At 44.7% G+C, this 27152-nt stretch overlaps 1 protein-coding gene across 2 annotated transcripts in view; it reads left to right on the top strand.

Moving 5' to 3' along the window:
- Nucleotides 1–27152, top strand: part of CC2D2A (coiled-coil and C2 domain containing 2A) — a 171811-nt gene that overhangs the window by 59360 nt on the left and 85299 nt on the right. For both annotated transcript variants that reach the window (XM_077280027.1, XM_077280028.1), the window contains exons 13-17: nucleotides 6891–7031; nucleotides 10886–11042; nucleotides 12129–12352; nucleotides 13103–13280; nucleotides 21057–21213. In XM_077280027.1, coding sequence (XP_077136142.1) covers nucleotides 6891–7031; nucleotides 10886–11042; nucleotides 12129–12352; nucleotides 13103–13280; nucleotides 21057–21213 — 857 coding nt within the window. The remainder of the gene's footprint in view (nucleotides 1–6890; nucleotides 7032–10885; nucleotides 11043–12128; nucleotides 12353–13102; nucleotides 13281–21056; nucleotides 21214–27152) is intronic.

Genomic DNA, 27152 nt, shown 5'->3' with positions numbered 1-27152 from the left:
TGCTTTAAATTTAAAAACATAATAATAAAATAAATTAACAACACACAACACTTTAACTTGTTCGAAAACCTCAAACAGCTATCTAGAAAGCAGGTAAAGAAAAGGCAAAAAATTGAAGGTCAAAAGGTTTTCTGCTTTGGACATTGTGTTTTTGTTAGAGGTGAATCATCTATAATATCAATAAATGTTTAATTTCTTTACTAGTGATGAGCGAGTATACTCGTTACTCGAGAATTCTCGAGCACGCTCGGGTGATCTCCGAGTATTTGTTAGTGCCCGGAGATTTAGTTTTCATCACCTCAGCTGAATGATTTACAGCTACTAGCCAGGCTGAGTACATGTGGGGGTTGCCTGATTGCTAGGGAATCCCCACATGTAATCAAGCTAGCTAATAGCTGTAAATCATTCAGTTGCCGTGATGAAAACTAAATCTCCGAGTAATAATAAATACTCGGAGATCACCCGAGCAACGAGTATACTCGCTCATCACTATTCTTTACAGCTCCTTCCCAGGGGTAAGGAAGTATAGCAACATTTGAACATGTTGTTTATCTAATGCAAGTAAATGCCTCTTCCTCCAAAGCAAAGGGGGCGTTTCATTCCCAAAGTTCAAAAAAAAAAATGTTGGAAGTTTTGCCTTACTAGAAAATGTCATGAAGCCATGACTATAGTCAGGGCAGATTATAGATTCACTGATGACAAATGTTTAGAATTTCTGCGTTTCAGGCTCCTTGTCTCACAATCCACTACTGCTCAGAACGTGAGACCACCATCATTTTATAGACAATCCTTGTGGCTATTTCATGCATAGTTTTGATTTTCAACTATTTAGCATATGATTAGTTATGCAGATTCTTGTCATGTCACTGCATTCTTACGGTTTTGATCCAGGTGCAGGTAAAATCTTTTTCCTCCTGTATACTACAAATTGCAACCTGTTCTCACATTGCCTAACAGCTCAGTGTGTTATTAGGTTGATTCTCAAGCGAAAGGTCACTGGTTCAAATTGAGGAGCAGCAATGAAGATTTCCCAAGAAAAGAGAAATGGCATCATCAAGCTCATCGATAGCGGTATCTTGGCCAAGAAAATTGCCAAACTGCATCATGTGAGTGCCGTGACAGCTGGAAGAATACAAAATGAAGTCCGTCCATCCATTCAAAAGCCAAGAGGTAGACATCCAGGCAAAATACCGGAGTCAACAAGTCTGGAATGGTTGCCTGAAAAAAAAGATAAAGAATAGTGATGAGTGAGTGTACTCGTTGCTTGGGTTTTCCCAAGCACGCTTGGGTGATCTCTGAGTATTTATGACTGCTCAGAGATTAAGTTTTCCTTGCCACAGCTGAATGATTTACAGCTATTAGCCAGCCTGAGTACATGTGGGGGTTCCCTAGCAACCAGGCAACCCCCACATGTACTCAGACTGGCTAATAGCTGTAAATCATTCAGCTGCCACGATGAAAACATAATCTCCGAACACTAACAAATACTTGGAGGTCACCCGAGCAACGAGTATATTCGCTCATCACTAGTAAAGAAGTCTTGATTTCAATATCGTCATAGGAAATGCCGGCTCAAGTTTGCAAAAAAGTGCAAAAAGTGGACAGTAAAAGATTAGAAACGGGTGATTTGGAGTGAAGAGACAAAAGTCAATAGACTAGGCTATGATGGGTGCAAATGAGTCTGGAAGAAACAAGGGAAAAGGGGGCTAATGTATCGAGAAATTGAAGGAGATGTCAAGTTCGGTACGGGAAGCCTAAAGATATGGGGTTGTTTCACAGCCTAAGGCATTGGATACTTCACCAGGATTAATGCTGAGCATCCTACATGATTTTACTTCATACACTCTAGTACTATGGGTATGAAAAGGACGACAGTGTTCCAGCAGGACAACGACCCGAAAGATACGTCAAGATTGGTGAAGAAATGGCTCAATGACCATGAAGTAGAGGTGCTGCAATGTCCCCAGACCTCATCCCAATCAAACACTTGTGGGTAGAGTTGAAGAAAAAACTGTATACATACCCAAGTGAGTGGACCAGTATGCATCAATTTTGGGAACGTTTAGAAGAGACCTGAAATCAGATTTCAGTCAAGATATGTTTGAATCTTATCGAGAGCAGTGTTGAAAGCCAATGGTGGATTGACAAATTGAAAATCAAAATTTTAATTTTAATTTGGAGTAAAGCAGGAACAATGCAGTGACATGACAAGAATCTGCATAACTAATCAAATCTGACCAGCGCATCCATATAGTGTGAACAGGTGCAAGCTGCAATGACTGCATGCAAAAAAAGGGGAGACAGCAGCACTCTTAGGAGTCGGACCAAGATATATGCAAACACGAGATCTAAACTATGTTGTTGCTAAATAAAATGTACTTCTAAAAAGAAGTACGGTACTTACAAAAAATGAAGGTTCTTGGCGCATAAATTGGCCAATTCATGTGAGCCCATCAACCACGGCAATGTGACACTTCTCTGATGGGTCCTAACGTCCTAAAATGCCTCTCTCTGGTTATAAACTTATAAACTCACCATTGAGCTAATGGGGGGAGTGCAGAGTCAGAAAGGAGGCAGTCGCAACCTCCAATGGCAAACTACAAAAAGCCTGACCAGCACCTCCATATAGTGTGAACAGGTGCAGAGAAGAACCCCCTGGAATAAATAACTGCGATCAGTCTCTTCCTATAACCAGTAACAAACTTCTTACATCTCTCAACTGAATCACTTTTCTTTTGCAAACTGCTCCAGGTCTCTCATATTTGAAGGGCACCTTCTCCCAACAGCAATTTTAACCCCTTCACCTCTGGAGCATTTTTCGGTTTTGCGTTTTCATTTTTCGCTCCCCTTCTTCCCAGAGCCATAACTTTTTTATTTTTCCATCAATATGGCCATGTGAGGGCTTTTTTTTTGTGGGACGAGTTTTACTTTTGAACAATACCATTGGTTTTACCATGTCGTGTACTAGAAAACGGGAAAAAAATTCCAAGTGCGTGAAATTGCAAAAAAAAGTGCAATCCCACACTTCTTTTTTGTTTGGCTTTTTTGCTAGGTTCACTAAATGCTAAAACGGACCTGCCATTATGATCCTGTAGGTCATTACGAGTTCACGGACACCAAACATGTCTAGGATATGTTTTATCTAAGTGGTTAAAAAAAATTCCAAACTTTGCTAAAAAAAAAAAATGGTGCAATTTTCTGATACCCGTAGCGTCTCCATTTTTCGTTATCTAGGGTCAGGTGTTGGCTTATTTTTTGTGTGCTGAGCTGAAGTTTTTAATGATACCATTTTGCTGCAGATACGATCTTTTGATCGCCCGTTATTGCATTTTAATGCAATGTCGCGGCGACCAAAAAAAAAAAATTTTGGCGCTTTGACTTTTTTTCTCACAACGCCGTATAGCGATCAGGTTAATCCTTTTTTCATTGATAGATCTGGCGATTCTGAACTCGGCGATACCAAATATGTGTGTGTTTGATTTTTATTTTTATTGTTTTATTTTGAATGGTTCGAAAGGGGGAGATTTCAACTTTTATATTTTTTAAAAAAATATTTTTTTTATCTTTTCAAACTTTTTTTTTTACTTTTGCCATGCTTCAGTAGTCTCCATAGGAGATTAGAAGCTGGCACAACTCGATCGGCTCTGCTACATAGAGGCAATGCTCAGATAGCCTCTATGTAGTAGAATTGCTGAGTTGCTATGAGCGCCGACCACTGGGTGGCGCTCATAGCAATCCGGCTCTGACAAACATAGAAGTCTCAAAGAGATCTCTGGTCGTCATGCCGACGAACCGATGACCCCCCGATCACATGGCCGGAAGCGCAAATTAAATGCCGCTGTCAAGAGTTTGACAGCGGCATTTAACTAGTTAATAGCCACGGGTGGATCGCGATTCTACCCGTGGCTATTGCAGGCACATGTCAGCTGTTCAAAACAGCTGACATGTCCCAGAAAGATGTGGGCTCACCACCGGAGCCCACATCAAAGCGGGGGATACCGACATCCACGTACTAGTACGCCTGATATCGGTAAGGGGTTAAAATATCTCCACATGTGTCCAATGGGATTTAGATCCGGACTCATTGCTGGCCACTTCAGAACTCTCCAGCTCTGTTTCCATCCATTTCTGGTTGTTTCATGAAGTATGTTTGGGGTCATTGTCCTGCTGGAAGACCAATGGCTGTTGAAGTAATGGTTATTATTGTATTTATTGCATCAACTATTTACTACTATTTAATAGTGCAAGACTTTCTGTCTACAGCAATAGTATTATATTGCCAATAATGCATTGATAAAAACGAAAACATTTTTTACAGGAAGTTCATGCTCACTGTGTGGAGCTGGAGCACATTTTAGTTTCACTTTGCAAGCTGACAGACAACATGCTAAGATCCTAAGCTATAAGAAATACCAGTTGTAAGCTGTTATCCTTGTTCCTGAATAAATATATATTCACTGTTGAATGGCTGGACAGTAGAGCGATTAATCCGCTGCCAACAAGGACACAAACCCAGCTTTCTGACATTGTGCATTACATTGCGACCCAAAATCCTTTGGTAATCTTCAGATTTCATGATGCCTTGCACACAGGCATCCAGAGGCAGCAAAACATCCCCAAAACATCTTTGAACCTCCATCATATTTGACTGTAGGTACTATGTTCTCTCTTTTGTAGAGCTTATTCTGTTTTCGATAAACAGAAGAATTTTGTCTTACTCATGTACAATTTGGCAAACTGCAGTCTAGCTTTTTATGTCTCCCTGTCAGCAGTGGAGTCCTCCTGGGTCTCCTACCATAGTTTATCATTTTATTCAAATGTCGATGGGTGGTTCGTGCTGAAACTGATGGACAATGAGCCTGCAGGACAGCTTGAATTTCTTTGGAACTTGATTGGGGCTGCTTATCCACCACCTAGACTATCCTATGTTGCAACCTTTTATCAATTTTTCTTTGCTGTCCACATAAAGGGAGATTAGCTACAGTGCCATGGGTTGTAAACTTCTTGATTATGTTGCGCACCGTGTACAAAGAAACCTCAAGATCTCTGGAGATGGATTTGTAACTTTGAGATTGTTAATATTGTTCAACAATTATGGTCCTTAGACAGTTCTCGTCTCCTCTTTCTGTTCTCCAAGATAGGGTGGCACACACAGACACAATGCAGAGACTGAGTAAACTTTTCCCCTTTTCATCTGGTTTCAGGTGTGATTTTCATATTGTCCACACCTGTTATTTTCACATTCTTGTACAAAGTTGTATACCCACAATTTTTTAAAGGTGCCTGAAATTATGGCCAATTTGCCATTTTGTTCTGGGGTTTTTTTTGTGTTCCAATACACAGAAAGGAAATAAACATATGTATAACAAATCACGTGTAATTACAACAATTTTCTGGGCTGGGAGAAATAGTTAATTTTCTGGAACAATATCAAGAGTGCCAACACTTTCAGCCATGACTACATCTGGAGGTCGCTTTTACATTACTAAGGCTATATTTGCGCTAAAGAACTTGAAAGGGGTTGGATACAGTCCTAGGAGACCTCAGAATATTACAAAAAGTAATTCAAGGCAATTGGAGTACCTGCGATTCGCGACAAAAATTACCGTATTTTTCGGACTAGAAGACGCACCGGACCATAAGACGCACTTAAGTTTTGGAGGAGGAAAATACAAAAAAATTGCAGCAAAAAATGTGATCATGATGCATTGTTATGAGGGGAGGGGGATCTGTTGCTGACAGTGTTATAGAGGTAATGTCCCCTAATTCTGTACTAATATCCCCCATCCTGGTATGTATGTGTCCAGAATCCAGGTATGCATTTTCCCCCCTCACTGATATATATGATCCCCATCCTGATATACATAGCCCCATCATGCTGCACAAATAAAAAAAAAAATAAAGCATTATACTTCCCTCCGCTCCCTCTCAGCGTCCTGTTCCGATGCCAGCAGTTGATTTCAGCTTGTAAGCAGTGAATGACAGTGACGCCATGCACAGCTTGCACACCAAGGTCAGCTGCCAGAAAACACACTGTTGGCCTCAGCCGCCGGCTTCCTGCAGCAGCGATCATGTGTGCCCGCTCTTAAAGAGAATGACTATTCACTGATCTCCACGCCAATGGGCGTGGGGAGCAGTGAATATTCATTCTCTTTAATAGCAGGCACACATTGCAAGAAGGCGGCAGCTGCGGCTAATAATTTGTTCGCTATTAAAGAAGATGAATATTCACTGCTCCACACGCCCATAGTCCTTCCCACCTCTCGGTGCCAGCTTCGGTGCATAGGACTGGGCTGGACTATGGTCGTGGGGAGCAGTGATTTTTTTTTTTTTTAATGCATTTATTTTTTTAACAGTGGGTACAGGTTTTAGCCGCAGCTGCCGGCTCCTGACTCCTGTGACCCACTCGTCTACCGCTGCCGCTCCCTCACCACCCGAGCCACAGCAGGTACATCCGGTCTATAAGACGCACCACCCCATTTTTTCCAAACTTTTGGAGGAATAACGTGCGTCTTTTAGTCCAAAAAATATGGTAGCCAAAGTTGGCAAATTGAAATATTTGAAAGATTTATTCTACTACTGTGTTATTGGTGTTACCTGTCACTGTAATCCTGCCTGTGATGATAATGAGATGACTGTTGAGAAGTGATCTCTACAGAACTGAAATTATTAGCTTATCATGAGGCACAGTGGCCAAAGGTTTTATGTATAGTAACATAGAAAGTAAGAAAAATGATATAAAAATATATTTAATATAAACCTAATTTTCTGATTATACGTTGCCTTTAAGGGCTAGAGCTGACAACTTGAATATGGGCTTATGGAATATTTTATTTTTCATTTTTCCTACCAGCAGTGATGATTTATATCAATATATATTTCCATCCCAGGCAAACAAGAAAATATCGAGATGCGGAGCAAGAAAGAGACAGAATTCTTCTCAAGTCCCTCATTAAAGTTTGGAAAGAGATCAAGTCTCTGCGCGATTTTCAGAAGTTCGCCAACACCCCTGTGAAACTCTACTTGCGAAAGTATGTAATGGTAGCATGTGGCCTGGAATGAGGCATATGGATGATGGGGAGACGCGCGTGTCCTAGGTGGAATGTAATGTGATGACAACTAGAGTTATTGGAGACTTGGAGCGCGGTCCTGATCTGGAAACCATTGTGATTTTAAAACTGCTGTAAACTGATGCTTAAAATATGTTCATGTAGCCTCACATGATGTAATGTTATGATGTCAGTGTGTGAACATTTTGCTCCTTTTTTATCACATTATATTACAGGACAAAGTTTGAGAAAAACTGCTGAAAAACCATCTGTCGATCCAAATCACCAGATCTTTCTGTATTTATAGACATATATTAGCCAATATTCAAGTGAATACTAACTATGTCTGCCCGTTCTCTCGGAAGAGCCAAGTCAGGCTTTGGAAATTTAAATGACTATGCCTTTGTAGAGAAATAGAGCTTTGAAAAGAAGAAAAACTGCAGCGATGAATGAGCGTCGCCTGTGGATTTCTGAAATCCAGGGACAGGAGCGGAAGGAAAGTTATATTGATTCAAAGTGTTTCGGAGTTGGCCCAACTCCTTCTTGAGGTACAGAAATGATGGAGTTGGATCAACTCTGAAACACTTTGCATCAGTAAAACTTTCTTTCCACGCCTGTCCCAGGACATTGTAAATCCATAGGCAGCACTCGTCCATCGCTGCAGTTTTTCTTCACTTTGAAACTTTTTAAAAAGCTTTTGCAGTTTTCTGCAATTGGGATGAAAATGCCTAATTGATGTACAAGTGAGTAATTTCTGAAACCTACTTTATGGGCCTGGTTCAACAAACAGTTTGTTTGCAAATGCTCCAAATTGATTAGGCAGTATGCAGTTACACAAAGACTTTTGACGTCTTCAGCTCCGTCAATTTTTTAAAAAGTTTAACAGGAGTGTAGTGTAATGTAACCTAACAAATTCATTGTAATTTATGGTGTGTATTATAGCACAACCGGCTTTTTTTTTCTTTTTTTTTTTTTTATAACTCACCATTTTCATTATATTTGCTTTCGCTCTGAGTAGTGAGAACATTTTTCTTTACATTCAAAGGCAGCGAAATCTGTACCCTGCCCTGTACCTTGCCCTGTACCTTGTCCTGTACCTTGCCCTGTTTGCCTCCGCTGAGAAGTGGATAAACTTGTATCCAGACTAGACAATGCTCTGTAAGCAAAATAATAGCGATGAGCGAACGTGCTCAGGATAAAGTGTTATCTGAGCATGCTCGGGTGCTAATAGAGTATCTTAGTGTCTTCGGTGTGCTCGAAAAATATGTACTAGTTTCCGTGGCTATTTGAGAGCCGCAACACATGCAGGGATTGCCTAACAAACAGGCAATCCATGCAGGTGTTGCAGCTATTGAACAGCCGTGAGACGTGCAGCCACGGGGACTCGAACAAGTTTTTGAACACGCCGAAGATACTCTACTAGCACAGGAGCATGCTCAGATAACACCTTATCCGAGCACATTTGCTCATCACTACTAAATACATCAGCAGCATCTGCACAAATGTTTTCGATAGTTTGGTACAATGTATAAGTTTGATATTCGCCTGCCTCAGTCTTCACCGCCCGTCACAGCCGCACCTGTCGGTCTCCAGCAGTTTGTGACCTGCCGGATCGCTCCAGTGTTTCATGGAGCGAGCTGGAGGTCACAACTCAATACAAGTCTATGGAATCGTCATTCTGGCTCTTAGATTTGCATTGAGAGCATGTGACATAACTTCTGACTTACTGACAGTCAGAAGGTGCGGTAACAAGATGCTGCCGGAATGGTGCAAAATATGGTGAAGACGCCAGAGGGTGAATATAAGAATGGGGGCAGCACTCCAGCTGTGTGTTCACACCGGGCAAATATACTGCAGATTTCTATCCTGATTTACTGGTTAAAAATCCACAGCATATTACAATAGCAGCAAAATGGATGAGAAGCTATCAAATATCTAAATCTCCTTCACATGCTGCGGAAACAAATGCTTGGAAATTGGCTAAATGTTCGGATTTTAAAGGGAATCTGTCAGCATAATTTCACCGCCTTTCAATCCATTTATATGTGTATGTAACTCTTTAGTTTCCGTTCCAGAGAAATCAGCGTTTAATCAAAATGCAAATGAGGATGAAAAGCTATTGTAGATCTGGTGCCTCTGTCACTCCAGCTCTATTTCCTGCCCATTGCCGCCGTCTCCCGTGTGACTGACATCCTCTGTGCTGTGTGACTTCAGGAGTTAAACCGAAAAAAAAATTATAAGGTGGGGTCTCAATCAGTTACAAAACCACAAAAAAACTAGACCCCTAAAATATAACTTTAAATTTGATCCAGTTAAAGACTCTCCATACAAAGAATAGATATAAGATGTGTGTATAAATATTTTCAATGGTTGACAGGATATGGTACAAGGTGACTATGGCACCCTAGTATTTCCTACCTGTCAGCAAAGGTTGTCACCTTTAATATGTTCGATATGGCGCCCCGCTCCTAGTGGACCATCCCTCCTGACCCTATTACACACCTAATTCTAAGGTGCAGCACAGGTAGCAAAATAATCAAATATCCTGGGTGTGTGCCAATATCAACCATATATCATTAATAGATCCCTGCTCATATAAAAATAACAGGAATGTTATAAGACAATATATGAATATATACATAAAATGAAGATTATTCAGTCCCTGACACCATTAATTATATAGATGATCAAAGATGATCCGGGAGTAATACAGACAAGGCACTATTACATATTCTACAGCAGCCCAGGATACACAATTCATCATATAAATGACTACTTATCTTATATAAATGACAAGCCTTATAGCCAAGGAATCCATCTCATATCCCATAGCCCCATGCGTTTCCCCACCAGAAAGGGGGTTCATCAGGGGACCAGTAAAAGTAATAAGGCGTGCTGTCCCATGGCCACAAGGAATAATGTGTACCATAATATCGAAACTGCAGAAAAAGGAGCCATCAGGAGTGATCAAGAGGAGGTCACACTGGGTAGAGGAATAGAGCTGGAGTGACAGAGGCGTCAGATCTACACATAGTTCTAGAGTCTCATTTTCAAATACTGGTTTCTCAGTTACAGAGGAGCGGACTGACCATGCAAAGGGATTTCTGGATGTGAGTCTAAAAGAGCTACATATATATAGAGTAAATAGATTGGGGTGTGAAACCCTGCTCTTCTGCTGGTCTCTGTACAACCCAGCCTTCTGCAATCAAGTCTTGTCCCATCCGGATACAATATTCTGTACAGGTACCACCAGGGAACCAGGCAAGGTGCCACAGAAGTGCCAGAGGAAGTAAAATATATATTTTTTTAATTTTGCCCTTTCATCAAATTTGCTGACAAATCTGTGTGGATTTGGTTGGGTGAAACTTGGTGCTGAATTCCCACTGAGAATGTATCTAGGAGGAGGCACATTGTAATTGAGAAAAACATGACAATTTACTTTTCCTGAAATCGAGAGAATTGTGAAGTATTTTTACATTGATCGTGCAGAAGAAAACTAAACTTGGCCAAGCTGAGGGGCTTTACAACTGAGCAGATGTAAAGCCCCTCAGAGAGGGAACGTGAAGCTTCTCAGCCCCAGGGTAAGTCTTTAAGATGGCCCCTGTAGTATACAGAACATGGTCCTATAACAGGCTTTATCGAAGGATTTGCCAATGTTTTCTAACAATATTAAGTATCGCATCCTTCAATGATGGGTGTCTCAGATCTTCATCTCAAAAACGATGTCCCAAACATGTGCAGAAAACGTGTGTAGTGAATAATAAAGATACTTGGCGCTATACCTTGGTCATAAAAAGTACATCAGATCCAGACACTAAAGCTTGTTTTGACCTTAGGGAAGAAGTTCATAGGGAAATTGATGAGGAAGAATACGAAGAGGAAATTCGAGCAGAAATAAATGAGGTGATGGAAGAACATATGGAGGAATATGAGAAGAATGTGAAGCAATACAGAAGTGACCATCAGCAATGGAAAGCATGGAAAAGAGCGCAGGTAGAAAATGGAGGTGTAATCTCTTATAACAGCGGGCACAACCTTTTCTGGTCTCAGGCGCCATATGGTCCGATTGTACTTTTCACAGGGGCTCGGTTTCCATTCGGCAGATTTGACATATTGAATATAAATTCCATAGGCTTTTGATAGTTGGGGTTCCTGAGTCAGATGTCAGTGTTTCTAGCATATGAGGAAAATGGACTGATGAGTTTGATCAGTTTCTCATATGTGGAAGAAAAAAAAAAAAGTTTATCCACCTTCTCCTATGTGACAGTCACAAACCCATAGACTTGCATTGCTAATTTATATCTGATGCCCGGATCAAAATGGGGCATGACTCACGGACATAGGAATGGCCCAATATACTATCACAGGTACGAGTGCTATCCTTGAAAACCACGGATAGCAGTCGTACAAGAACATTGGGTGACTGAATGAATAAGGAAACCTGCTCTACTGCTCATCATTTTATAGAACGGGAGACAAGATGGCCATACATCCTTGCTGCTGTCTCCATTGCAGTTTATAGGGGTTACTAAATCAGTTGACAATTTCACAGCACCCATAAACTTCAGCACTGAGAACATCAAACCTGCCAGCCACCTTTCTGACCTATCCCCTTTATTTTTTGCATTTGCATGGTCCTTTGCTAGGTGTCCACCTTTTTTCCTTGTGGTTTCAAGCACAGGGCGCTAACATGTATCTTGCAGGTCCTTTCCTGATATCTGTGGTCTGTGCTATAGAGCTATATCTCGTTATTGGAAGGATGTGGTTGACTTTTGGCAGCCACATCTATCTGTACCTTCAGTCAAAGAATTGTCCGTATCTCAGTGCTTGGGAACCACACAGAGTGGTAGTGCAGGTCATGGGTTCAGCACTCCTCATATTACTATATAACATTATCATGTAAATCATTTCGCCTTTATTTTCCATGCATTGGTGCTCTACATTCTTCTAAAAGGTCATCATTCTGCATTTCCTCCTCGGCTGTCCAGTTAGCTTGCCTCAACCCTTCTGTTGACCCCATTGTGATGATTCCTTCATTTACCTTAATTTCTAAACTTTTTTAATATAATATTTATACAGAAAGTTAAGAATAAAAAGAAAAAAGAGGGCATTGAAGATGATGATGAGGCAGATGTTGGAGAAGAACCCACCAAACCTTTTCCCCCTGCTATAGTGGATAGGCATGAGATGGAACAACAGGTCCGGGATAAAGCAGCAAACATCAGGAGAAGACCCGGAGAACCTATCCTACATCCTGAACTGAGCCTATCTGGAGCCATCACCCCTAACAACATGTGTCCGAGGTGATATAAGCTAAGCATACGTGTCACATCGCGATAATAGAATGGCACTTTGGTTGACATATTTTCTCAGTACACAGTGTTGTATTATGTTGTACTGGGATGAACCTCAATGTGGATCATTATCTCGGTTTATGCTATACTATAGAGTATTTCTACCTTTCTACCATTTCTTCTATGAGAAGAGTTGGTGATTCACATCTTCTCTCACTTACAGGTCTATAATATGGACCTGTAGGGAACACTTTATGCCCACTTCTAGGGCTCATACACTTTTCACTGGGGCTCACAATGTTACCTGTATGTTTTTAGTGGAGAAAACACATTCAAATATGTGAAGAACTTACAAACTCCAATAAGATGGTCGTCTTTGGTTGAATTCAAACGCAAGACTCTATCACTGTGAAGCAGTAGTGCTAACCACCGAGCCACCATATTTCCCGATCTTACTAATGCATGTTCTTGGTCAAAAATGAAGACTTGACTGTACTTATAAATCCTCATGTGCAGTAATTTTGTACCATCTTGGCCTTGTAGGCTCAGCCACTTGTGTGCCAGTCTTTTCCTCGTTCAGCTTCTCGGACAGATAGTAGCTGTCTGATACCCTTGATAGCCATGTTTGCTCTCATGAGATGAGGTTCCGTCACCCTGGAGGTCCTCTTCTCCAGATGCTGCCCCCTGTGAACCGTAACGTAACACAGTTTTTGACCAGATCTCTATAAGTACACATCCTAATATTTTTTCCTATTACAGGGTGGAAGTTTTGAGACGTGAAGATTTACAGAAACATTCGTTATTCATCAAGATCCTATTCAACAATAAAGAGGTGTCCAGAACCGTGACTACCCGCCTGGGGTCAGACTTCAGGGTCCATCTTGGACAGATCTTTAATTTACAGATTTATAACTGGCCGGAGAGCATCAAGTTACAGGTACTAATTACCATACAGTCACACAAACATCCACACAGACACACGAGTGTCAATTAATAATCCTAGGTCTATAGTTGGGTACATGGAGTCCGATATAAGTCGGCTTGTGCATACCAGGCTAAAGATCATTTAATTTTTTTTACAGTCATATGAAAATGATAAAATATATATGTATGTATAATAGAGGCTGGCACAAGGCGTTCTAGTTAGTTATAAAAAGTAATAATGTTAGGTGGGCCTTGTAGAGAACCCCTCAGATGCCTGGTCTTTATTCTAGCTGAGAAGTAAATGGTCAACTGAAATGGATAAAGGTTTTGAGACTAACACAAATTTTTGTTTTCACAAAGTTTCCTTCTTCGGTGTTTTTAGATCTTTTAGTCAGAAGTTTCTGTGGTTACTGAAGTACAATTATCAGCATTACATAAGTTTCTAAACTTATATTGACACATACATCAAGTTTATACAAGGACTCAATATTTACAGTGCTAACACTTATTTTCTCCCGAAACTTCTACACTTCGTCTTTGTCTAGGCAGCTGGATATCAGCTTGTGGGCCAAATCCTGCCTGGTGACCCATTCTTGATTAAGCAGTGCGTGGAGTATATCACAATTTCTGTGTTTTTGTTTGTCCACCCATTGTTTAAGTATTGACCACAGGTTCTCAATGGGATTGAGATCTTGGGAGTTTCTTTATCGCCTCTCATTGGGGGACACAGGAACCATGGGTGTATGCTGCTGCCACTAGGAGGCTGACACTATGCAAATAAAAAAGTTAGCTCCTCCTCTGCAGTGTACACCCCACCGACTGGCATTATACTCTTCAGTTTAGCTTAGTGTCAGTAGGAGGTGGACACGGGTCTTTCATTAGACCCTTATCTACCTCAATGTGCGTCGTTTCTTTTCAGATTTCCGGAGGGATACAGGGTGAACAGTCACACCTGTACTCCCACAATTCGGACTATGAGTACGGCGTGTACTGCCACCCCGTATCCTCATAGATCCTTCTGCAGGACCAAGAGCCTAGCACACCAGCGTGTTTAGAAGTCCGGTCCTGCATCCGTCCCCCACCCACTCGCCCACCAGAGCCTGTCGGTTGGAGGAGACGAGGACGTCCATCATGGCTCCGTGGACGTCTCATTTCCCCTCAGGTTAGTAACGGCGTGGGATGTTTAGGTGAGTATTTCCTCTCCAACCCCCCGGGATCTTCCTCGCAGTGTGGGGAAGTAGAAGTACCTTAATGCGGTGTTTCTTAGGGATCACACCTTAGCTGCACCCTTCATCGGGCTCTCCCTGCAGCCGCACGGCTCGGCGGCCACAATGTCCCCTCTTACAGCGTTACAGCCTGGCAGGGGACGTCTGGCTTTCCACTGCCGCGCCGCTCTTCGGCCTCACCGCTCGGTGGCCGCAATGTGTCCTCTGCGCGTCATTCTTGGGGCTGCCGCGCTACTCATTCCTGCGGTCGGCGCCGGCTTCTGAGCACCGCTCCGGCGCCGCGATTCTCTTCTCCGGCGGCGCCAGCCTCTAATTTAGGTCCCGGCTTCTGCCGGGGCCTACTTCTGGCGCCGCGACCCCGCCTCTTCCGGTCTCTAGGGCGGCATTAGCAGGCCGCCGCGCTATTCTGTCCGTGCGGCGCACTGCTCCGGCGCCGCGGTTCCTTTCTCCGGCGGCGCCGGCCTCTACTTTAGGTCCCAGCTTCTGCCGGGGCCTACTTCCGGTTTCACGCCCCTCCACTTCCGCTGCTGCGGGCGGGCTTTTTTCCCGCCCGACATCTGTGCCCTACCCACCGGCGCCTCTGTGTCTGGCCCCGCCCGCCTTCCTCCAGGGACACTCAGCATTGGAGCCCACGCAGTGCGGCCCGCACCGCATCTCTTCGGCACAGCACTGCGCAGTATACAGCACCTCAGGCAGGAGTTTTTCACCGACAGTGGGACATCTTCCAGGACCGGGTCCGTGAGTAGCTGCACTGCAGACTGACACCCCCCTCTGCCTCACTGTCCCCTAACCTGCTGGCATTTTCTTCAGGGACCTCTCAAAATGTCTAATTCTAAAGGGGGCCGCTCCCGTCCTCCTACTTCTTCCTCTTCTGCCATAGTCAAGTTCTTTGCATGTTCGTCCTGCAACAGCAAACTTCCCTCAGGTCAGTCCTCTCCGCTCTGTCAGGCCTGCAGCAACCCAATTGTTCCCACCGCCCAGGTTCCCCCGGCCGATCCGCCCGAGAGTGATACCCCCATCCCAGGCTGGGCCTCCACTCTGTCTCAATCGGTGGCCGATTTAACACGGGTGTCTCAAACCGTGGTGTCCGTGCTGGATCGATTACCTCTGCAGACCCCCGCAGTAGCCAGCGGGTCCCAGGAACCACCGCCCGAGCCCTCCTTGATACGCCACAAAAGGTCCAGGCAGGACTGTCGGTCTGAGTCCTCTTCGCGTTCCATCTCGCCACACGGCCCTCCCCTGCGGTCGGTGTCCCCCCGATCCTCCTCCCCTGAGTCAGGCGAGGCTCTCTCTGATGCGCCCTCGGAGGATTTTTCGGAGCTGGATTCTAACCAAATCGCCACTATGAGGGATATGGTCCAGAATCTCATTGGGGCAATAAACCAAACCTGTGGCATCAAGGATCCCTCTACGGAACCCGCAGATCAGGCGGTTTCGTTTAGACGGGCCAAACCACCTTCCAAGTTTTTTGCTCCTCATCCTGAATTCGTGGAAATCTTGTCCAGAGAGAGAGAGAACCTGACGTTCAGAGGGGAAAACGCCTGGGTGTGTTATATCCTTTTCCTCCAGAACTTACCGCCAATTGGACGGTCTCTCCCTCGGTGGATCCCCCTGTCTCCAGGCTGTCCACCAACACTGTGCTTCCACTGTCCGGCGGAGCATCTCTGAAGGACTCTAACGATAGAGTTGTAGAATCCTTTGCGAAGTCAGCCTTTGAAGCGGCTGCGGCAGCGCTATGCCCAGCTTTTGCTTCTACTTGGGTTTCTAAATCTATTTCCAAATGGGCCAAAGATCTCCGTCGCGGTATCCTGGACGGGGCGCCTCCCGCGCAACTAGCGGAGCTTGCCAACCAAATTTCCCACGCTGGTGAATACCTGGTCTCCGCCTCCCTGGATACCGCGTCTTGTGCGGCTCAGGCTTCCAGCAATGCTGTTGCCATCCGCCGGACCGTTTGGCTCAAGGCCTGGCAGGCGGACTTATCTTCCAAGAAGTCCCTTACCAGCCTGCCCTTCCAGGGCTCTCGTCTATTTGGTTCCCAGCTGGACCAAATCATTAAAGACGCCACCGGAGGTACAAGTTCTCTTCTCCCCCAGGCTAAGCCTCGTCGTCCTCCTAGACGGCAGTTTCGTCCCTTCCGGCCTTTTCGCCGTTTCGCGGCGTCTAGCTCCTTTTCCCAGCAGCAACAGAGGCCACAGGCACGTCAAGAGAAGAAGGCGGTGTCCTTTAGACCCACTCCGTCCTGGCGTCCTCGCTATTCCCAGGGTAGATCCTCCAGGTCCAGGACTGGAAGATCCACCTCTGCATGACTCTCGGCAAGACTCCAGCCCAACTCCCAGGTTGGGCGGCCGTCTTCTCTTTTTCAGGGACGTCTGGCTTTCCGCAGTAGAGGACGCATGGGTCAGGGAAGTTGTATCTTCGGGATACAAGATCGAGTTCGTTTCACGACCCCGGGATCGTTTCTTCGAATCCCGTCCTCCAAGAGATCCCGCTTTAGTTCCGGGCTTCTTTGCAGCCATCGCTTCTCTCCTCAAAGCCGGGGTTATCGTTCCCGTACCAGAAAAAGAACGTTTCACGGGTTTCTACTCGAACCTTTTTGTGGTACCGAAAAAGGACGGCAAGGTTCGTCCCATTCTGGACCTCAAATTGCTGAACAGGAGAGTTCATCTGAGACGCTTCAGGATGGAATCTCTTCGTTCAGTAATTGCTTCCATGGAGGCCCAGGAGTTTCTGTGCTCAATCGACATCCAGGACGCCTACCTACATGTCCCGATTTTTCCTGGACATCACCGTTTCCTGCGCTTTGCAGTGCTCCGGGAACATTTTCAGTTCGTTGCCCTGCCGTTCGGCCTAGCAACCGCGCCAAGGGTGTTCACAAAGATCATGGCAGCACTGATGGCCATCTTGAGGGTCAGAGGCCTGGTCCTTTTTCCTTACCTCGACGACATCCTCATCAAGGCTCTGTCCTTTGCTCAGGCCCACGAAAGCCTGTCTATTCTTATCGACACCTTAGTCCGTTTCGGGTGGCTGGTCAACCGGAAGAAGTCCTGCCTTATCCCTTCTCAGCGCATCATCTTTCTGGGCATGCTCTTCGACACTCGCCAGTCCAGAGTCTTTCTTCCCAAAGACAAGAAATCCACTCTTTGTCGGGACATACGCTTGCTCCAGGGTCCTCGGCCTCTCTCTCTCCGTTCGGCCATGAGGGCTCTGGGGAGGATGGTAGCAACATTGGAAGCGATTCCCTTCGCCCAATTTCACTCGCGGCCCCTCCAGCAAGCCATTCTGTCTCAATGGGACAGGTCTGTCTTCTCCCTGGATCGGCCAATCCGTCTCTCTTCTCGGGTCAAACAGTCTCTCAACTGGTGGCTGACGTCTCCTCTTGTCTCCCAGGGCAGGTCCTTCCTTCCAGTTCACTGGCAGGTGGTGACGACGGACGCCAGCCTGCTCGGCTGGGGTGCGGTGTTTCGCCACCTGACGGTCCAGGGCCGTTGGTCGTCGCAGGAGTCGTCTCTGCCAATCAATGTCCTCGAAATTCGGGCCATTTTTCTGTCCCTCCGCCACTGGGAAACTATTCTCAGGGGCCTGCCAGTCCGGGTCCAGACGGACAACGCCACGGCCGTGGCATATGTCAACCATCAGGGGGGGACCCGGAGCTCCCTAGCCCTTGCCGAGGTCTCCAGGATCCTCCTTTGGGCAGAGGCTACAGTTCCAGTGATATCGGCGGTGCATATCCCCGGCGTGGACAACTGGGCCGCCGACTTCCTCAGCCGCGAGGGCCTCGCGGCAGGGGAATGGTCCTTGCATCCGGAGGTCTTCCATCAGATTTGTCTTCGATGGGGGACTCCGGACGTGGACCTCACGGCGTCTCGAATGAACAGGAAGGTTCCGCAGTTCGTCTCCAGGTCTCGCGATCCTCTCGCAGTGGGCGTCGATGCTCTGGCCATCCCTTGGTCACAGTTCGGGCTGCCTTACCTGTTTCCACCCCTTCCACTTCTTCCCAAACTGTTGAAGAAGATCAAAGCGGAAGGAGTGCCGGTCATCCTGATCGCCCCGGATTGGCCCAGGAGAGCTTGGTTCGCAGAGCTCGTCAACCTCCTCGCGGACGCCCCCTGGCGCCTTCCAGACAGGCCCGATCTGCTGTCTCAGGGTCCGATCTGCCACCCGAATTCTCGGTCGCTCAGTTTAACGGCGTGGCTGTTGAGACCGCGGTTCTAAGAGCGTCCGGCCTTTCAGACCGGGTGATTCATACCATGATTCAGGCTCGGAAGCCTTCGTCTTCCAGGATCTACTACCGTACCTGGAAGGCTTACTTCCGTTGGTGCGAGTCCAACCGCGTTCCATCCATGACCTTTTCCCTGCCTTCTCTTTTGGCCTTCCTTCAGGCAGGACTGGATTCGGGCCTGGCTCTTAGCTCCCTGAAGGGCCAGGTTTCTGCGCTTTCCATCCTCTTTCAGAAGACTTTAGCTTCTCGGCCACAGGTTAAGACCTTCCTTCAAGGAGTGGCCCACACTGTCCCGCCGTACAGGGCCCCTGTGGATGCATGGGATTTGAACCTGGTACTGGACGTCCTGAGGGTTTCTCCCTTTGAGCCCCTTCGGGAGATTCCTCTATCAGTTCTATCTTGGAAGGTGTCCTTTCTTGTGGCCATCACGTCTATTCGCCGCGTTTCCGAGTTGGCGGCTCTGTCTTGCCGACCTCCGTTTTTGGTCATTCACCAGGATAAGGTGGTCTTCCGACCTCCACCTTCTTTTCTTCCTAAGGTGGTTTCAACCTTCCACCTCAACGAGGACATCATTTTACCTTCCTTTTGTCCAGCTCCGACTCATCCTCTGGAGCGCTCTCTGAACAAGCTGGACCTTGTCAGGGCTGTGAGGATCTACCTGGATAGAACCTCCACTTTTCGAAAGACTGATTCCTTTTTCGTCATTCCTGATGGCACGCGCAGAGGCCAACCGGCTTCTAAGGCGACTATTGCTCGCTGGATCAGAATGGCAATTTTGGAGGCTTACCGGGTCAAGAACAGAGTGCCCCCTCCTGGGATTAAGGCTCACTCTACCCGGGCAGTCGGCGCCTCCTGGGCGGTGCACCACAGGGCTTCCGCCCTACAGCTTTGCAAAGCGGCAACTTGGTCTTCCATCCACACGTTCGCCAAATTTTACAAGGTCCATACCTACGCTTCGGCGGATGCCAGCCTAGGCAGAAGGATCTTGCAGGCGGCAGTGGTGAGTCCTCTGACCTGATGGAAGTCTTTTTTCCCGCCCTTGGGACTGCTTTGGGACGTCCCATGGTTCCTGTGTCCCCCAATGAGAGGCGATAAAGAAAACAGGATTTTTGGTTGCTTACCGTAAAATCTGTTTCTTGGAGCCTCCATTGGGGGACACAGCTCCCTCCCAATGTTTCTGTTATATGTTTTTATGACTGTTCTTATGTTTACAATTCTCAAGTTTGTGGTTATGGTTTTTCAACCTTGTTACTTATCTCCTACTGCTTTCTCACTAACTGAAGAGTATAATGCCAGTCGGTGGGGTGTACACTGCAGAGGAGGAGCTAACTTTTTTATTTGCATAGTGTCAGCCTCCTAGTGGCAGCAGCATACACCCATGGTTCCTGTGTCCCCCAATGGAGGCTCCAAGAAACAGATTTTACGGTAAGCAACCAAAAATCCTGTTTTCTTGGCCATGGTCACAAAAATGTCAACGTTTTGTTCACTGGGCCACTTAGTTATCACTTTACCTTGTGATATGGTCTCCATCATGCTTGAACAATTATTCATCATCAAATTGCTTCTGGATTGTTGGAGACGTTGCTCTTGGAGTTTAGATCCCATTCTTTATTCATGATGATGTTCTTAGGCAAAATTGTGAGTGAGTCCAGTCTTTTGGATGAAAAGCCCCCCACACATGAATGGTCCCAAGTAGAGATGAGCTAACCCGAACTTAAAAGTTTGGGGTTTGTGCAGGACAGTTAGTGTCCAGGGCTGAACACTGACTTCTCCTGGAAGTCCATTGCTTTGGTTTGGATCCCTAGTCTCAAGATGCTTTACTGTTGGCAGGACCCAGGACTCATGGTAGCACTCATTTTTTCTTCTCCGGACAATCGTTCTTCCAGATGCCCCAAAAAGTCTGAAGGGAGCTTCTTCAGAGAATCATAATTGCACCAAGTTAAATACACGATGCATCCAGATTTTAAAATGGTGTTCATCTAGGAAGGTTCTTAAGACAAAAAACGTATTCCACACCTGAAAGGATCAGTCAACTACTGGCTCTAAAATGTAGTGCTTTTTACTAATGCCAAACGTTGGACTGATGACACCTACTTTAGTTCCCACAACTGAGCCAAGAGCCTCGAAAAAGGTTTGCAAAAATGTTGCACCTTTTATAGTGCTCATAAGGCTAAGTAAATATACCCCCCTCTTTCCATTGGTTGTTAGAAAGCCTTAGGGCTCCTCATATATGCTAAATTGAGATTAAAAGACTTTAAAGAATAGTTTATAGCCAAATCTGTTATATAAATGGCATGCAAGTGTTATTATAGTTTCGCAAGGTTCATGATCTTCTTGTTTTTAGATCTATGAGACGGTCGGACATGGTGGTAGCACCCTACTAGCCGAGGTTTTTGTGCCTATTCCGGAGACAACTGCATTAACTGGCAGAGCCCCAGTGGAGGAGATTGAGTTTAGCAGTAACCTGAGGGTCATGTATGATCATGAAGGAGTTGGCAGCGGTAAGAAAATATAATTTATGTTTCTGTCTTTGGTAATGTCATTTAAAGTCTGTCTTTCTGTTTGATCTTGAAGATCATATACTCTAGGATGTAGGTCAGCCATACTGATCAGTGAAGACATGACCTAGTGCTCATCTTCCATGGAGGAAAGCCATGCAGCTGCTTTGGGTGGCCCAGAACAGCTTGCTGCACCCCTTAGACTGTTGTCGTTTGGCAATAAAACTTCATATATTAACCTTTTGGAGTTGTGTAACATGGAAGTTCAAATATGTCAATATTATGACGGTGCGAAACGAGTCATATGTAACCCTGTCCTGATGCATACAAGTTTTTTTTTTTTCCACTTTCTTTATTTCTTCCCTGTTTTCCAAGAGCCATATTTTTTTTCCTCTTGATTTCGCTATACAATAGCCTGTTTTATTTGCAGGACGAGTTATAGTTTTGAATGACAAAATTCTAGTGCTGTGAAATGGTGGACAAAAAAAGGCAATTCCGCCAATGTTTTTTGGGTTCTGTTTTTATGGTGTTCATTGTATGGTAAAAATGACCTGGTAGAAAGATTCTTTAGGTGCTTATGATTACAGCGATATCAACTTTAGGGTTTTTTCCCCCTTAACTAACAAAAAATAATAATTTTGGGACCCATAACCTTTTTTTCTGTCAATGCAGCTCTGTAAGGGCCTGTTTTTTGTTTTGTATTTTATAAATGCCATTTTGGAGTACATATATTTTGATTTGCTTTTTATTGCATTTTTTAAAATGCAATTCGGGCATTTTTTTTTGTTTACGGTATTTAATATACCGGTGGACTTATTTGATATTTCGATAGATCAGACTTTTACAAATGCAGCAATATCAAATATGCTTATTTTATTTTTTTATTTTTTTTACGTTTCAAAAGGGTGTATGGATTAAGGATGTCATCCGAGTGCAGTCCGATGGTTTCCATGCACTCATTCACTTGCATGGCTGAGAGCGATCTGAATATCAGATCAAACTGGAGCATGGAGCAATTTTATTCTTTGGACCGCAGTGGTCCCAGGGAAAAATCTAACATGTGCATGGCCCCATAGCAAGACATTGGTTCGAGTGTGATCTGATGTTTTTGTTGGATTGAACTCTGATGGAAAATACGCTTGTCTGCATGAGCCCTTACAGGGAGCCTGCAAACAAGAAATGTCTGTTCAAATAGAGCACTGTCACGCAGTCTTGGTGGGTTCGTACACCACCTTCCCTTCTACTTATTTTGCCTCCATCTAGAAAGGTGCTCTGAACTGTTCTGCCGTTCCAATGGCACACCCACCAAGCTCCTAGGCTTGGTTTGAACAGTCATTTTGTGCTGACAAATAGCGCTGTGGGGGTCAGTAAGCAAAACCTCTGACTCCTCAATTTCCCTGACTACCGACTCCACGACTCCGACTCCACAGCGCTGGTCACTACTGAGCATGTACATAAAGTGCAGCACAGATTCATCTCCTCTCCAACCCCACAGCCCTGATCACTACTGAGCATGTACGTAAAGTGCAGCACAGATTCATCTCATCTCCGACCCCACAGCACTGGTGACTACTGAACATGTACATAACGTGCAGCACAGATTCACCTCAACTGCGACTCCACAGCACTGGTCACTACTGAGCATGTACATAAAGTGCAGCACAGATTCATCTCATCTCGGACTTCACAGCACTGGTCACTACTGAACATGTACATAAAGTGCAGCACAGATTCATCTAATTTCTGACTCCACTGGTCACTACTGATCGTGTACATAACGTGCAGCACAGATTCATCTCATCTACGACTCCACAGCACTGGTCACTACTGAGCATGTACATAAAGTGCAGCACAGATTCATCTCATCTCCGACTCCACAGCACTGGTCACTACTGAGCATGTACATAAAGTGCAGCACAGATTCATCTCATCTCCGACTCCACAGCGCTGGTCACTACTGAGCATGTACATAAAGTGCAGCACAGATTCATCTCATCTCCGTCTCCACAGCACTGGTCACTACTGAGCATGTACATAAAGTGCAGCACAGATTCATCTCATCTCCGACTCCACAACACTGGTCACTACTGAGCATGTACATAAAGTGCAGCACAGATTCATCTCATCTCCGACTCCACAGCACTGGTCACTACTGAGCATGTACATAAAGTGCAGCACAGATTCATCTCATCTCCGACTTCACAGCACTGGTCACTACTGAGCATGTACATAATGTGCAGCACAGATTCATCTCATCTACGACTCCACAGCACTGGTCACTACTGAGCATGTACATAAAGTGCAGCACAGATTCATCTCAACTAAAAGCCCAGATCCTTACATCAGGAACAGAACAGACATTTATAGGACATTTTATAACTTTCCAAAATTCTTATGAAAACATTTACAGCCCATCCTGCATTGTACTACTAAACCGGAGTCTGTCCTTTTTATAATGGCTCAGACTCCACTAAAATGGACAAGGACTCCGACTCCACTGTCCGGCTGACAAACAAAACCCTTTGCTTATTTCTTCAGGTATGCCTCTATACATACATCATCCAATGGAGCACCATTCTTTTTTTTAGGGGTATACAACACTATAGTAAAGTGCACTATTTAATATTAGTTTCATTAAAGCTATGTACAAAACAGAGGTACAATACAGCAATGCACATGAGGCATAAAGGAGCTCTTAGCTTATTCTTCTCTTTTTCTCTCTATGGATGTCTTTCCACCTTATACTTATAGGGTCAGACCTTGATGGCACTTATGGGCTATATCCGGGCACTATACCAAGTGCTTTTATACCTTCTAGATGTGTGTAATAATTTATCGACATCTATGCTAGAAATACTTACAAAGAACTATGTAAAAATGTATCGTACAATAGGCTACAGGGTCAGCGAGAAAAGGTGAGATGGAAACTTCATTGTCAGATATGTAGTGATCTGCATTGATGAATGGCCAGATATCTAATATGCTGGACAGCATGTATCAGCCTGGCCGGAGGCTGAAGACGCAGTTCTGGAAGCACAATAGTGATAAACAAGAACCTGTAGTGAATCTGATACTGGTAGAGCGCTGACATTCAAACAGAACGCTCCAGATATGACAAAAGATGCCAACAAATTTATATTGGACTTTATCATTTTCTATAGCTCCATATTGTGGCCAGTATTTGCCAGGTAGGTCCAAGTCCTACCTCTGGTCCTTGTCTCGTGTCACTATGAATGGAAAGGTGGTTGATCTCGTGCCGATACCTTCATTCACTTGTATGGGAATACCGAAAGTATCCGAGCATGCTTACACACACTGACTCCGATAGAAGTCATTGTAGAGAGCGATCTCACCCCTGATGGTAAAACAAGATGGGGCCTCGTTCTTGCATGTGCGAATGTTCATTTTCCCCCACCTATATACACAAGTGCTCCGGTCAGCCGAGTTCATGTGGATCTAGGAGAGAAGAGTAAGAAGCTGCCAGAAACTTCTGGCATCTGCTTATGTTCCCTAAAAACAAAAGTATCGGCCATTGAATTTCCAACTTCTCTATCCCTACCACTCTTGAGTAAATTCGTCGGGGGAGAACCAGGAGGCCCCCCTACACATGAGATGATCGGCTGTTAGAAATTGGTGGGTACAGCCATCTTTTATCTGATGTGTATGAGGGCCTCTAGGCTTAGACCTTGTCAGTCGTTCAGCTATTCTATATCCTCATCTGCTGTTCAGCCATATATCCTGATGAGAAAACCTGACTCGTTGAATTTTTTACAACTACTATGGCTGCTAAAGATTGCTTGCACCGCTGCTTCATTGCAGAATGTCTCAGTTGAATGGGATCACATTGGGGACCCGTAAAGAATATTCAGCAACTTGCTAGTCGCAAGCGTGGTACTTTTTGGGTCAGATTGCGACTCCAATAATCGCTATTATTCTGCAACGTAGTCATCATGTAGCCCCGGCCTAATGTTAGGAAGCGTCATGAGGGCATCTTCTGTAGTCCTACGTCTGCAACTGTAAGTGGTGATAGCCTGAATATAGAGGGGTAACCAGAAGCTCCAGTATAAAATCTGCCCCAGGCCCCCACTCGCCATGGCATTATGGCACCGGCCAGGTTCTATAACTTCTCCGCAGACTTTCTACTAGTCTGGATACCATAGTTCATACATCTGCAGTTGCTCTACTAAACGTGTGGAATCAAAGCTCATATACTCACATTTAACGCCATTATTCCAGCATGGTAATGAAATACAAGAAGAGATAAATCAGCCACCACTGTGCGGTAGAAAATAATACATACTGGGAGCTATACCGACATAAGAGAAAGGTATAGTGGTAAATTATGGGTTCGGGGTCAGTGGATCATCTCGGCGCACCCAGCAGTACATGGAGGAGCATCTCACCGAACAGCTAGTCATGGAGACAGCCGCAGGTCTACTACTCACTTCTACATTTTTTAAGGCTTACAGAATGGAACAGAACCTTCCTATAGGAATCATCTGTGACTTTATTAATGATCCTTGGGAGTATTCATCTTATGGTGATGTGATGTGGGGCTGTATATGCAATTAAGGCTGTTTGGTCCCTGCCCCATCCGACTAATACACGCACCAATTAGGACCATATAAGAGTAGGTTTAACTCAAGGCATATTAATTAGGAAGGATATTGCCCGAAAAAAAAGATAAATCTAATCTAAGAGAAATTAAATTTTTTCCACTTTTTTTTTTTTTTTTTAAGGTTACGTAGATGTATGCTGTAGAGAAGTGACTGCATAGATGCAGAAGTTTCCATGTGACTGGTGTATTTTTTATGTATTTTTGTAATCCGTTATTTATTTTTAAATGATTCCAAATAGTGACAGTGATTTATTTATTTAATATTTTAACACTACATGTAACCCAGTTGTTGCGGGGCAGTAGCCGTGGGCGAGACACTAGTCTGGGCCTCCCCGCATGTCACCTGAAAGCGTGGGTCCTGGCTGGGTGTGTGGACTTGTGCTGGGAGGGCCTTATGTCCATGCAGGCAGCATGTAGCCGCTGTTGCAGACTTGCTAGGACCAGATGTTTCACAGTTCAATGAGGGAGACCACCGTTCCATAATAAACTCTTTACTGAGCGGTAGTTTGGTCAGCGCTGTATACAAGGGATAGCGGGTACAAAGTCTTATGGACGTTTCTTTTACAGTATGAAGCGTTATTTCACACAGCATCTTTGCTCTATACTTTACTCTAGTGTTTTCAAGGCACACTGTTTCTCTCTACTTCGCCACAACCCAACTTTAACACTACAGTCCTGATTCACAAGTCTTCTTTTCTTGTCAGTGGTTCCGTGTCCTATTTCTTTCACTACTGGATCTCCCGCTCTTGACCCTTCACTAGTCCCCAACTGTCTATCCTGCTAATGCCCGTTACCTTCTGCGTTAGAAGCTGAAAGTCTTATGGCTAGTCGTCCTCTCCTAGTACCCTTCTCTGGAAGGCCAATCCATCTCGTCATTCACTTTTCCTCAGGATCTCGCTTTCCCTTCTTCTTTGGTCTCCTCTCACTCGGGGTCACCCTTTAAATGCAGCACTGTTCACCCTGCACTCTAAATCCTATCTTCCTAACTAACAGGAAACCAGACACTTTCCCCAACACTAACCCCTGCCACTGTGGGCTAGTCTCAAACATTAACTCTCTTACCCTATAGTCAGCTATCTACATCACTTATCCTATACATTAAACTACCTATCTTACAACACTATGCCTTACACTATGCATTACTTTACGTCCTAAATTACTATACACTATAATAACTTATCACGCTTTATAAATTACAATTCACATGACACGATGTATACAAAAGACATAGGACACAATTCACACAATAAAACTTGTTTCTTCAAGGGGGAAACACGGCCAGCCTACCCATATCCTTACACAGTTACATTGAAAAATTGACCTG

The sequence above is a fragment of the Ranitomeya variabilis genome, chromosome 1 (genome assembly GCF_051348905.1).
Source record: "Ranitomeya variabilis isolate aRanVar5 chromosome 1, aRanVar5.hap1, whole genome shotgun sequence".
Lineage (NCBI taxonomy): Eukaryota > Metazoa > Chordata > Amphibia > Anura > Dendrobatidae > Ranitomeya > Ranitomeya variabilis.
The sequence above is the reverse complement of the archived record's forward strand: the minus strand, read 5'-3'. Positions and strand labels throughout refer to the sequence as shown.